Below are 11945 nucleotides of genomic sequence, written 5' to 3'. Positions count from 1 at the left end.
AATTTGTAACAATGAAAATACATCCTGCATATCAGATATTTACATGACGATTCATAACAGTGGCAACATTACAGTTAGGAAGTAGCAACGAAAATAATGTTATGGTTGGGGGTCACCACAACATGAGGAACTCTATTAAAGGGTCGCGGCATTAGGAAGGTTGAGAACCACTGCACTATGTGAAGGGCGGTGGCTGTGTTCAGGCGGCCCCGTGCACTGGGACTCAGAGGGCAGCGTAACCCCCATGACAGCTGGGAATAGAGGAAGGGGAGGGACAGCAGAGGCGTGTGCCCTCCTCTATGCCACGCGCCTGCTGGGGTGAGGCTGAGTCTGTGGAGAGAGCCCTCGCTCCTTGCCGACCAGCCAGACTTTCTCCCGACGCCATTTCTGCGGAAGGACGGTTTCTGGTCTCCAAGTCAACTCCCAGTATTGCAGGGTAGGGTCTCCCTTTGAGGAAAGGAAAACTCACCTCCGCTGTCCAGCTTCATTCGTTTTTCACTCGCTGCCTCTCAAACCGGCTGCCGCATGCACTTCTCTGCCCAGCGCCATTTCGGTAATAAACGGCCACACGGGACACCTTCAGGGCCACATGCCTCTGTGCCTTGCTCTCCTCGGAAATGGTGTCCCACGTCCCTTTGCGGGGAGTGTCCCTGGCCGGATCTCTATGGAGGGCACACAGCGCTGAGTTGTATTCTAGTGTGATGGGCTGTGGAGCTAAGTAGACGCCACGGAAAGGCTCTGTCCTCAGACACTCCCGTGGAGCAGAGCTGGGTGTCCGTCCTGGTTTCTCAGGGGTGGGCCTCAGGAAGGCCGCGTGGGTGCAGTGCGCATCCAAGAGCTGATCCGGCCAGAGGTCCCTGGGTGTTCGCCTCTCCTCTGCAGCCCCGCAGCCCTCATCCAGGTCTTGGTGAGGCCTTCTGGCCCGGTCTCCTGGGCATTGTCCCAGCTGAAGGGGGTCAGCCCCTAACGGAGAGGCCGGGGTGGTGGAGGGTCCGGCTAGGCCACCTGCTAACCCATCTCGGGCGTCAATAGCGGGGTAATCCTGAGCATGTTCCTTCACTTCTCTAGCCCTCTGTGAAAATGAACGGCACTAAATAATCTCACAACCAGTTTTGTTCTACTTTAACCTGATGTCAGTCTTGATAATGACTTGTGACTAGCTCCAATAAAAATCTTTTCCTGTTTAAAATTTTATTTTTCAATAACAGTTTACATTCAATGTCATTTTGTATTAGTACCAGGTGTACAGCCCTGCAGCCCCGCAGCCCTCATCCAGGTCTTGGTGAGGCCTTCTGGCCCGGTCTCCTGGGCATTGTCCCAGCTGAAGGGGGTCAGCCCCTAACGGAGAGGCCGGGGTGGTGGAGGGTCCGGCTGGTAGGGTGTTTCCTGATCCACATGTGTCATTCATTCTTCTGGCGTCAGATGCTTTATTTTTAATTGAAGAGTATGGTATTTCTCTGCAACAGTAGTTTTCATGGCCATGTGACAAATCAAAGACAACACAGAACTTTCCATGTTTTCTTTCCCGTTTAAAAATTTATTTTTCAACAACAGTTTACATTCAATGTCATTTTGTATTAGTTCCAGGTGTACAACATAGTGGTTAGTACCTACCTGGCACCATACATAGTTATTACAACATTATTGACGATACTTTACATCCCCATGGCTATTCTGTAAAGGCCTCTCCGTGTTTGATTTAAATCACTAGGCACACATATGAGCAGACAGTTGCTAAGTACATTCTTAGTGAACTTCTGTTTTATCCGAAATAACAGGCGTGAGTGATTTAATGAGTATTAGCATCATGGCACGGGGCATTTTCCTTGTCACTTCCAATTCTCACATTTAATAGCACGCTTGACCTGCCAGTTAGACTGTAGGATTCGTGTCCAGGCTGCATCAAGGGTTGGGTGAGTAGGGAGAATTCAAACAAGAAAGGGGATCTGTTTGGATTGTCTCCTCCTCTCCCCAGAACCCCCCCTCCCCCAAAGGAAGGTGATCATTGCTCGGGGAAGTCTTCACCGCCCACTCTCACCCGGTGATGGTGACGGTGCCCAGGATTGGAATTGCCTGGGAGGCGATGGCATGCAGACTCACGTTAGGATGCATTTCAGAAGTGGTGACTTGCTGGGCTGAGGCTCTGTAGGCCTGGAGGAGGACTCCGCTCTGGCTGAGCCTGTGCAGCGCGGGTTCACCTTCCCTTCCCCGGCCTGCTCCTTCCTGCTCATTCGACGGACAAGGGCCACTGCGCCTGTGACGGCAAAGGGGGTGCTCCTGGGGCTGCAGGTCTCTTTTCCTCCAGGTTTTGAAACTGCCACTAACTCTCAATTCACAGACCCTGAGGTCTTTGCAGGCTGTTCATCGTCACCATCTGAAAACCCCAAAGATGCCCCCCCCCCATTATTTGCATCCCTCCCGGGCGCTCTCCCCTTTCCCCTGATCACAGCCAGCTGTCAGGAAAGGCTGTGGGAGGCACCCACCCCCCACCCTAAGGAATGGGCACGTCTCCCCACATCACTCTCCCAGGTGAATCTGATTTCCAAGGAAAGTTCTTCTGCTGACTTGAGGTATTCTGGAAGTATCTGGGGCTTTGCTCTGGGCTGCTTTGGGCTGTGCCTGGGGCTGTCACGGGCTGTCTTATCACATGGGGCTCCAGTTGGTCACCCAGAACCCTGAGAAAGGAGGGGGAGGAGAACGGAAAGCCGGGGGCCCCCTTCCTGAGGGCCAGGCATGCTGTATAGGTTAGCGCACCACGTCCTTGGAAGCCTGCAAGTCAGTGTGATCCCTGAGTCACAGGGTAGGAGATGGGCTTAGGGAGGTTAGGAACCTGCTTAACGTCACACAGCTGATTAGATACTGAGCTTGGATTTGGAATCGTCCATTTGACTCTGAAACCCAGAATCTTTCCACTGTCTCATTTTGCTAACCTGTGGGCATGAGGCTGCCACCCCTGGCCTCCAGAGGCAAGTCCATCTCAGGGGCTCCCACCCAGGAAGTTTAGTGGGCTAAGGGGCTTCATGTTCTGGGAGGTCCAGGTCCCTTGGTACGTCACAGCTTTGTAGTAGGTGACCACTCCCCTCCAGGAAGCTGAGGCCCTCGCCTGCTCTCTCTGGCCCTTGGCCGGGCTCTAGAAGCAAGTCTGCCATTGCCCGCTAGCAGCTCCTGCCCAGCACTGGAATAGCAGGCCACCGTTCGCACGCAGCCGCCCTGTCTCAGCATTGCTCAGGCACAGAGGTGAGATGCACCCAGCTTTCCTCTTGCTTCTCTCCTATTGCTCTTCTCAACCTGGTCAAAACACCATTACACTTGAACGCAAAACCAGCAACAACAATATACATCGCTTCCAGGAAAACCTCATGGGCCCAGAGCTGTACCCAGATCCCAGCACCCTCCCTCCCTGAGCCGAGATGGTGAGTCAGCTTCTAGCTGCTGCCTATACAGGGGGTGCTGCTCTGAGAAAACCCAGCTAACGTGGGCCCCACAGGCCCAAGGGCGGACCCCTCCATCCAGTGCAGAGCCAACCTTCCGACACCCAGAGTGAAATCGGGCCCTGCCGAGCGGGGCAGGACCCTGGGGCGCCTCCTCATCCTCCGCCTTCACGCTTGGAGAACCAGCTGTGCTTCGGAGGCCGTCGGAGGAGAGAAGCCCCCAGAGCCCGGCCTGAGCTTCTCTAGGAGCTGGGACCTTTCTGAGGAATGTGTAGGAGTGTGCACACAGCCCCTGGTCACGGCTGACACACACCACACACTCACAGGCAGACACGGAGTCACGCAGACACACACCCCACCAATACCCTCTCTGCCTCCCTCCCTTCCTTCCCTGGCTCTTCCTGCCCACCCGCTGTCCCTGCGCCCCCCCATCTCCTTTTCTCTCACACACTCACAATATGCTCTCACACACAACATCTATCTCACACACTCCCCAATCCCTCTTCCTCCTCCTCCTTCTCCCGTCCTCCCCCCCCCCCCATCTCCTTTTCTCTGACACACTCACAATATGCTCTCACACAACATCTATCTCACACACTCCTCAGTCCCTCTTCCTCCTCCTCCTTCTCCCGTCCGCCCCTCCCAGTTCTCCTCTTCTCCTTCCCTTCCCCCTCCGGCCTCTCTCCTCACCCGACCTGCTCTGGAGCCTGTACACATGATAGGCATAATGCTGGTCTCTTTCTCATTCTCTCACATACACACCCTCTCCCTTTCCTCTCAGATACATTTAGGCTGTATAGCATAGCACCTCACCCCTCTGTTCCTCCTCCCCAGCCCCCAACACACACACCAACCCCAAGCCCTCAGACCATACCGGTGACCTCTAACCCTTCAAAGGTTGGCCCCCCTGGTTTTGTTTTCTCAGGCTGCACCACACCTGGATACGCCCCAAATGGCAGTCAAATCCTGAACTTGCCCTGGGTGGATCGCTCAGGCAGTTGGAGCATTGTCCCATACACCAGAAAGGTTACAGCCTCATTCCCTGGTCTGGGCATGTGCAGGAGGCAACCGATCGATGTTTCTCTCTCACATTGACGATGTTTCTATCTATCTCTATCTCTCTATCTACCTTATCTATCTCTTTCTCTTTCTTCTTTTCTCTATAAAATTAATAGAAACATATCCTTGGATGAGGATTTAATATTTTTAAAATTTATGTTCCAACTGAAACTAGAATTCCAACTGCATGCGGTTGTGGCGTGCCCGAGATAAGAAAACTAGGCTCAGCAAGGGAAGTGACCTGAGCGTGGTCACATAGCCGCTGTGTGACAGAGGTGGGCTGGAACCCAGCTCTCTGAACCTAGGCTGGGATTTTTTCCACTTTTCTCTTCGGACTGAAGGTGCCTCTCCTATGCCCTAATCCTCACTGCAATGGGAGATGAAGTCAAGTTTAGCACATGACAAAGGTGGCATGCGAATCCAGTGGGGAGATCTCTGCAAATGATCTCCAGCCCCTAATTTCAACTCTCCCCCAACAAAACCCTCCTCTCAGTGACCAAAGAAATCGAAGATTGTTTTCAATGGGTCTATGATGACAGCGTGGCCATCCAGGCCAGAACTCCTGTGTGATTTCAGGCCAGAACTGCATACAGGAGTGTCTGGACCAGCCCTAGGTGAGCCGCTGTGAGAGCAGCCGGGGATATGGGACTCATCCCAGCAGATCTGCCCAGAGCCCCCCATGTTGGAGCAGCAGGCTGAGAGCACAGGCAAGGATGGAGCACTGGGCAAAGGCATCAGCATCTTTGAAATGAGGAAAATGTTCTTTGCGAGGCACAATGACAACTGTAAGGAAAATCTGGGCGCTCTGAGTACAGCAGCTGTGCTGCTTGGCAAAGCCCCTGGTTTAATGTTTGGGTGAAGCAACACACTCCACCCATCATCCTAACTCCGTGCTGTCTGCATCCGTGTTCCGGGGGATCAGCAGCCCTGTCAGCACCCGCAGAAAAGGCTCAGCTGTTGCCATGGAAGCTTTCAATGTCTTCAGAGGCTGGGCCTTGAGTCTCCGATCCCACGGCCAACCACAACTGAAAAGGCTTGTGGAAATGGGAAACTGCTTTTGTGTCTAACAGCTAACATTACCGAGAACTTACTCTGTGCCAAATCACTGTTCTAAGCACTCGGTTGCCCCCATATTAACTCCATAAGGCAGTAGTAGCAGTAGTAGTCATCATCGTGTACCCATTTGACAGATGCTGCAACTAAGGAAAGGGAGGTCAAGGAACTTGCCCGAGGTCTCACGGGCAGGAAGTGGTCAGGGTTTGCTCAGGGTAGGCTGGCTCTCTAGTTGACACGCTTACCCTCTGCATGTGGTGCTCTCAGGAATTCGGAAGTCTGAAAACTTTCCAAAGGATAGACTCTGAGGTTCTTACTGGAATCCTGGGCCCTGGTTTCAGTTTGGGTGAGAACAGCCAAAAGGCCCCTCTACAAGCAAGTTATTCAAGGCTTTTCTCGAGAGATATTTTTGGCTGTAGACAGATGTACCAGATCTTGCTATTCAAAGCCTTGGAGTCCACCATGGTGGATACTGCTAACAAAATAGAAAGCAGCCCACCACCACCTCCTCCACACTTGGTGTCTTTGGCCAGGCTCCCACTCCGGAGGTGGGAGTGAAGAAATGAGCACGATTTCCAGCCCTGAGGAAAGTGTCCCCAGCCCGGCCCCCGAGCTCCGGCTTCCTGAGTCCCTCAGGAGGCAGCAAACAGCAGAGAGGCTTGGGATCGCCACAGAACCTACTGGAAGGTCCCTTCTGCTCCAATAGCTTGGACGCTGGGAAGGGGATTTGTGATCCTCCGTTGACCACAGGTACAAAGGGGCAGCGTGGACCTCGATGAAGATGAGCTCCATGACTCATGAGAACAGAAATGTTGCTGGAGGGATCCAGCTGGAAGAGTATTAGAGAATTCCAGTGTTCTCCACTTGCTCTCATCTGTCCAGACCTGGAAACCTCCATTCGGGTTGATTACGGCACTTCCTGTGAGTCAGGCCCGCCAGCACCTTCACCGCCAATGACAAGTCTGGATAGATTGACAGGTCGGATGACTCGCGTCGGGCCCCATCAGAGGTCACGCCACGATTTCAGTTTATTTTTCAAATCAACCAACAGCAGCAGCCTCTTTTTGGAGATTTACCTTTGACCAGAAGTACATAAAGTTCGTGTTCGTTTTGCAGAATATAAATGTGTTCCTGTTTGGGTAAGAAGTGGCCATTACTGAATTTTTGCATGAAAATGAGTGGGGGAGGCCGCTGCCTTTTCCGAGTTTGTGTTTATATCCTGTATAAGTTAACAGAACCCATTCCTAATGCAGAACATTCCAGCAAAGTGTAGACAGAATTTTGTACACGTGCACTTGTCTGGAAGAAAGGGACCCACCGGCTGAGGATGCAGTTAGCTGGCAGCGGGCAGGAAAGAACCAATTTCCTCTCTCCTCCTGGATGCTCTTGGTTTATCTGAGGTCCTCTCTCAGGAAGCGCTGTCTGTGTAGCAGTGGTGGGCTGGACGCACGAGCCCTGGGTCCCCAGTGGATACCTGAGTCATGCACACGCACTCACACGGGTGGGAGCTCATATGATGACTTGCAAAATATTCTACCTGCCGCTTCATAATCAAGGGGAAAGCATTCTTCAAAGCCGTGCCTAGATCCTGTAGAGAAAAGCTTCTGTCCCTTTCCTATCAAATGTTCTGCACTCTTTGTGCATGCATGTGTGTGCGTGTGTGTGTGTGTGTGTGTGTGTGTTTGAGCAGACTGTGTGTGTGTGTGTGTGTGCGTGCGTGTGTGTTTGAGCAGAAATTTCGAATCAAGACCTTCTGTTTTATTTAGCCCCAGGATGAAATCTTACCTGAAAAATCAACCCATGTCTTGGGCAGAGAGCAGACTGGCCCACCTGGCACTGGGGATGGCACTGGGCAGTTAGGCAGCTGTTCCTGTAGAACCTTCTGCGCTGGTGGCCTCCTGAATTCTTCCTCCCTACATACAAGGGAGGGGGACTTGCAGCAGAACAGGAGGGACATTGCAGGGGGCACATTTCAAGCAAGTGCCTGGGGTCACAAAGAAATGTTCTGTGATAATCTTCTTCATCATTTGTGTGGTCAAAGCAACACGTTACCCGTGCTTATTGCTAATCATGCTCTGCAGAGGAGGTGGTACTAATATTTGCGGTCTAAAATTTTAAAGCGCCACATGCATGATGGTCTGTTTGATCCTTTCAACAAGGTGGCGGTGGGAATGATGCCTGTTGTACAGATGAGGCTGCTGAAGCTCCGAAAAGCAAAATAAACTGCCTGTGGTCACAGCCAGTGAGTGGTCACGTCCATACCTCACGCTGTAGCTACATTTGCACACACCGGAGTCAGTATGAATGGGGCAAACCGTGTGCACACCCTCCTGTGCTCCCCAGGGAAGAGTGCCCGCTTGCCCTGCCCGAGAGACCCCTGGGGTTCTCTTCCACTCCTTCCTCCCCTCACCCCCTGCTCTGGCTCTTGCTGCCATGGCAGGCATATCTATGTTGAGAATGTTTAGCAAAGCAGACCCCATGGTCTGACTGATGAGAAAGTACATGATGAAACCACGTCCTGGGTGTTTCTATATCACAGGATCTTGAATCTGCAAAGCAAGAAAGTAAAAATTAAAAAAAAAATTACCCCGGCCAGCATGGCTCTGTGGTTGAGCATCGACCTTTGAACCAGGAGGTCACGGTTCATTTCCCAGTCAGGGCACGTGCCTAGGCTGCGGGCTCGATCCCCAGTGTAGGGCGTGCAGGAGGCAGCCGATCAATGATTCTCTCTCTCGTCATTGATGTTGTTATTTCTCTCTCCCTCTCCCTTCCTCTCTGAAATCAATAAAAAATATTTTTTTAGAAAATAGATACAAGCAAAAATTCATATGACATTTCCCCCACAAAGTTCTATTCAGCTGGGCAGCTTTAAATGAGTTTTGGTCCCTCTCCCTCCCGCCTCGCACTCGTTGATGGGTTTTTCTCAGCTTGGTTGTCTGCGGTTTCACAGCTCCCCGTCACCTCCCTCTGAAGCCGGTAATAGAAACAGATGGTGGCAGTGTGCTGTGCCTTCGCTCCGGTAGCTCTCTGCCGGGAGCCCTGTGTCTTCCTCAGAAGGATTCTTGGTTCATGCTGTCTTTGGGTTTTTCTGGCCAGGAGGACATGGAGTGAAGATTTGGGGACCCCCATTATCTGTGCCCTGGCATTTAATTCAATCTCAAGACACCTGAACTAGATCTGGGTAGAAGAACTTGACAGAGAGAAACCCACTGCTTCTGGTAATTTTCGTAATTAAACCATATTGACTTGCCCTTTATTTCATAGCTTCTTATTGATTATGTACTCTAATCCTTTCCTGTAGGCTGCCTGGTTGTTGTCATTGATGTTTTCTACAGGACTGGGTCGTTTGGGTCCTATTTAGTGCCTACGTTTTCAGCGTTTTGCATATGAGTATCTGTGCAAACATTTAAGCGATGACTTTAAAGGGACATTGTGTACTACTGGTTTTATTTAAAAGATAGAAAACTGTATTTCTCCTCTCTCGGTTGACTCCATGGCAAACGCAGGAAGAATGTGTTCTGCTGCTGCTAAAACAACCCTGATGGGGCGCGTGCTGCAGGTGTGGCTGTCTTCCCTGCAGACGGCTGAGTCTGCGGCTGGACTCCTACTGTATTCCAGCCGGGAGTAGGAGAGTCCGGTCTGAATGGGAGGGTGCTGACCTATTCCAGGCTCATTCTACACTCGGGCTTTGTGGGCAGCAACGGAGGGGACATGTGTGTTCTCGGGGATTTCATTGTTTAAGCCTGGATTTTCACAGAGCTCCTGCAGAATGCTCAGTGTCTACCACCCAGAAGGGACATTAAGGGACTTCTCAGGGTCCTTAAGCCAAGAGCTGCATCCTTGGGTCTGTATTTAATGTTATGGTCATCAAAGTCATAGATGTACCTACGTAAAATATCAGCTAGCTCTCTTGATTTATGGTACAAAAAACAACAACAAATAAAGTCACAGTAGTCCCTTTCCCCCCACCTCCACCCTAGCCCTGCTTGCTAAATGCAGTCATTTTCAACTTTAGCTTTGTTTTGGTGTTTATCTTCATACTTCTAAATGGCTTGGTTTATCTCTTTACTCCTTAATATGAAAAGGTTTTATTCTGTTGTTCCTCCAAACTCCCAACACATACAAGTCATTACAAAGGGCGGGGATTGAGAAGGGAAGCAAGCATTCTGAAAGTCAGAATATCATGGGAGCCACAGGAAAAACAGCATTTTGGAAACAGTGCAGTGGGCGAACACATCCATTATGGGCTGAAATGGCACCTGAGCGAAGATCGATGGCATGGCCCCTTGACTTCACAGGAAGGTTTGGGACCTTGGAGGGCAATGCCGGTGGACTACACAGGGGATTGTTTGAGGAGGGGACGGGGGTGAGGGCGTTAACACTGCTTGTGAGCCATAGAGACTCCAACAACCAGCTTGGGCCTTAATTGGAAGAGGAAACACCTCACTCTAGACCAGTGATGGCGAACCTATGACACATGTGTCAGAGGTGACACGCGAACTCATTTTTTTGGTTGATTTTTCCTTTGTTAAATGGCATTTAAAGATATAAAATAAATATCAAAAATATAAGTCTTTGTTTTACTATGGTTGCAAATATCAAAAAATTTCTATATGTGACACGGCACCAGAGTTAAGTTAGGGTTTTTCAAAATGCTGACACGCCAAGCTCAAAAGGTTCACCATCACTGCTATAGATTCTTTAGTATAGAGCAGGGGTTCTCAACCTGTGGGTCGCAACCCCTTTGGCAGTCGAATGACCCTTTCATAGGGGTCATCCTGCATATCAGATATTTACATTACGATTCATAACAGTAGCAACATTACAGTTATGAAGTAGCAACGAAAATTAATGTAGGGTTGGGTCACTACATGAGGAACTGTATTTAAAGGGCCAGAAGGTTGAGAACCACCGATATAGAGCATGATGTTACCACTAATGAAACAGGTGACTAAACCAAAAGTGTAGGAATTGGGCACATTTCTTAATATGAGTGTGAAGATGTTATCAGAGCGGAACTGGCACGTTGATGTGTCAGGACCTGAGAGGTGAGGCAGTATCAGATGCAACCGTGTGGTGCTGGAAATTCGGTTGCAAAAAGCTGTGGTCATTTGTATTCTGAGGACGAGGAAGACGAGATGCAGGGAGATAAACTGACATCTTCCAGGCCACACACTGAGTGATGAGGTGGGGAGAGGATCCATAAGTGTTGACTGTTCTTTGCCGGCTCCGTCATGCTAATCAGCACCGGAAGATGCAAGCTGTCCCTTCTGGGCCAGCGTAGCTTGGAGTGCAAATTTGGTTGCCCCCAGCACACATCCTGATGGGCTGGAGATCAAGCCTGTAACTGAGGTACATGCCCTTGACCAGAATCAAACCCAGGACCTTACATTCCGCAGGCCAACGCTCTATCCACTGAGCCAAACCGGTTTCGGCAAAACCCTAACTTCACTCTGGTGCCGTGTCACATATAGAAATTTTTTGATATTTGCAACCATAGTAAAACAAAGACTTATATTTTTGATATTTATTTTATATATTTAAATGCCATTTAACAAAGAAAAATCAACCAAAAAAATGAGTTCGTGTATCACCTCTGACACGCGTGTCATAGGTTCGCCATCACTGGCCTAAGAGATGGGAAAGTTCAGGAAGGCCAGTGCCAGTGGCCTCAAGTCTGGAAAAGGGTCCTTGAGGGCCAGATGGGGACAGCAGGGCAGGTCCTGCCAAGGCCAGAATGGCTGCTGGGCCCAAGCCCTGTGAGTGACACCTGGGAAAGTTCTAGAAGGAACAGAGGGTACCCTGACATCCACCATTAGGCCGCTTTAAAAATGGATTCCTCCATAGACCTTTCTTAGGCAATGGTGTTTCCATTGGTTTTTAGCCCTTACACTCCAGCCTCCTTCAAAGCTCTTCTCCCATCTCACCCCCATGGAGTCGCTCGGGCACAAGTCTCGACAGCTGATCTGTGGAATCCATGGACTCCCCCAACCTTGGCCATCCACCATTCAGCCACCTTATCTTGTAATTCTCATGTTCTCTCCTGTGATTCTGTGTTTCCCTCAGGCTCCTGCGAACCCAGTCTCTGGAATGGTTCTACAATAACGTGAAGAGCCGCTTCAAGCGCTTTGGCAGCGCCAAGGTCCTGAAAAACCTGTACAGGAAACACCGGCTGGAGAGCGGAGCAGGCTTCGACATCCTGGGTATGCTGGCTGCCTCTTGCTCTGGGAGTCCTTGGCGGGCAGTGGGGTGGGAGTGGGGATAGAAGAAGGCCTTGCCTGGAGGCCTGGTATGCTAAGGCACACTCACCTGGACAGAAGGAGCTCCTTCAATATCCCCCTCTAGTGAGGAGCCAAAACAGGACGTAAGTCAAAGCTTCTGTTAAGTTCTGAGTCTTTTGGT

General features: G+C 50.7%; 1 protein-coding gene across 3 annotated transcripts in view; it reads left to right on the top strand.

Moving 5' to 3' along the window:
* MYRIP (myosin VIIA and Rab interacting protein) overlaps positions 1-11945 on the top strand; it is a 183604-nt gene that overhangs the window by 118302 nt on the left and 53357 nt on the right. For all 3 annotated transcript variants that reach the window (XM_006770537.2, XM_015568402.1, XM_015568403.1), the window contains one exon: positions 11610-11746. In XM_006770537.2, the coding sequence (XP_006770600.1) occupies positions 11610-11746 (137 nt within the window). The remainder of the gene's footprint in view (positions 1-11609; positions 11747-11945) is intronic.

This window comes from Myotis davidii, unplaced genomic scaffold (genome assembly GCF_000327345.1).
Source record: "Myotis davidii unplaced genomic scaffold, ASM32734v1 scaffold663, whole genome shotgun sequence".
Classification (NCBI taxonomy): Eukaryota; Metazoa; Chordata; class Mammalia; order Chiroptera; family Vespertilionidae; genus Myotis; species Myotis davidii.
The sequence above is the reverse complement of the archived record's forward strand: the minus strand, read 5'-3'. Positions and strand labels throughout refer to the sequence as shown.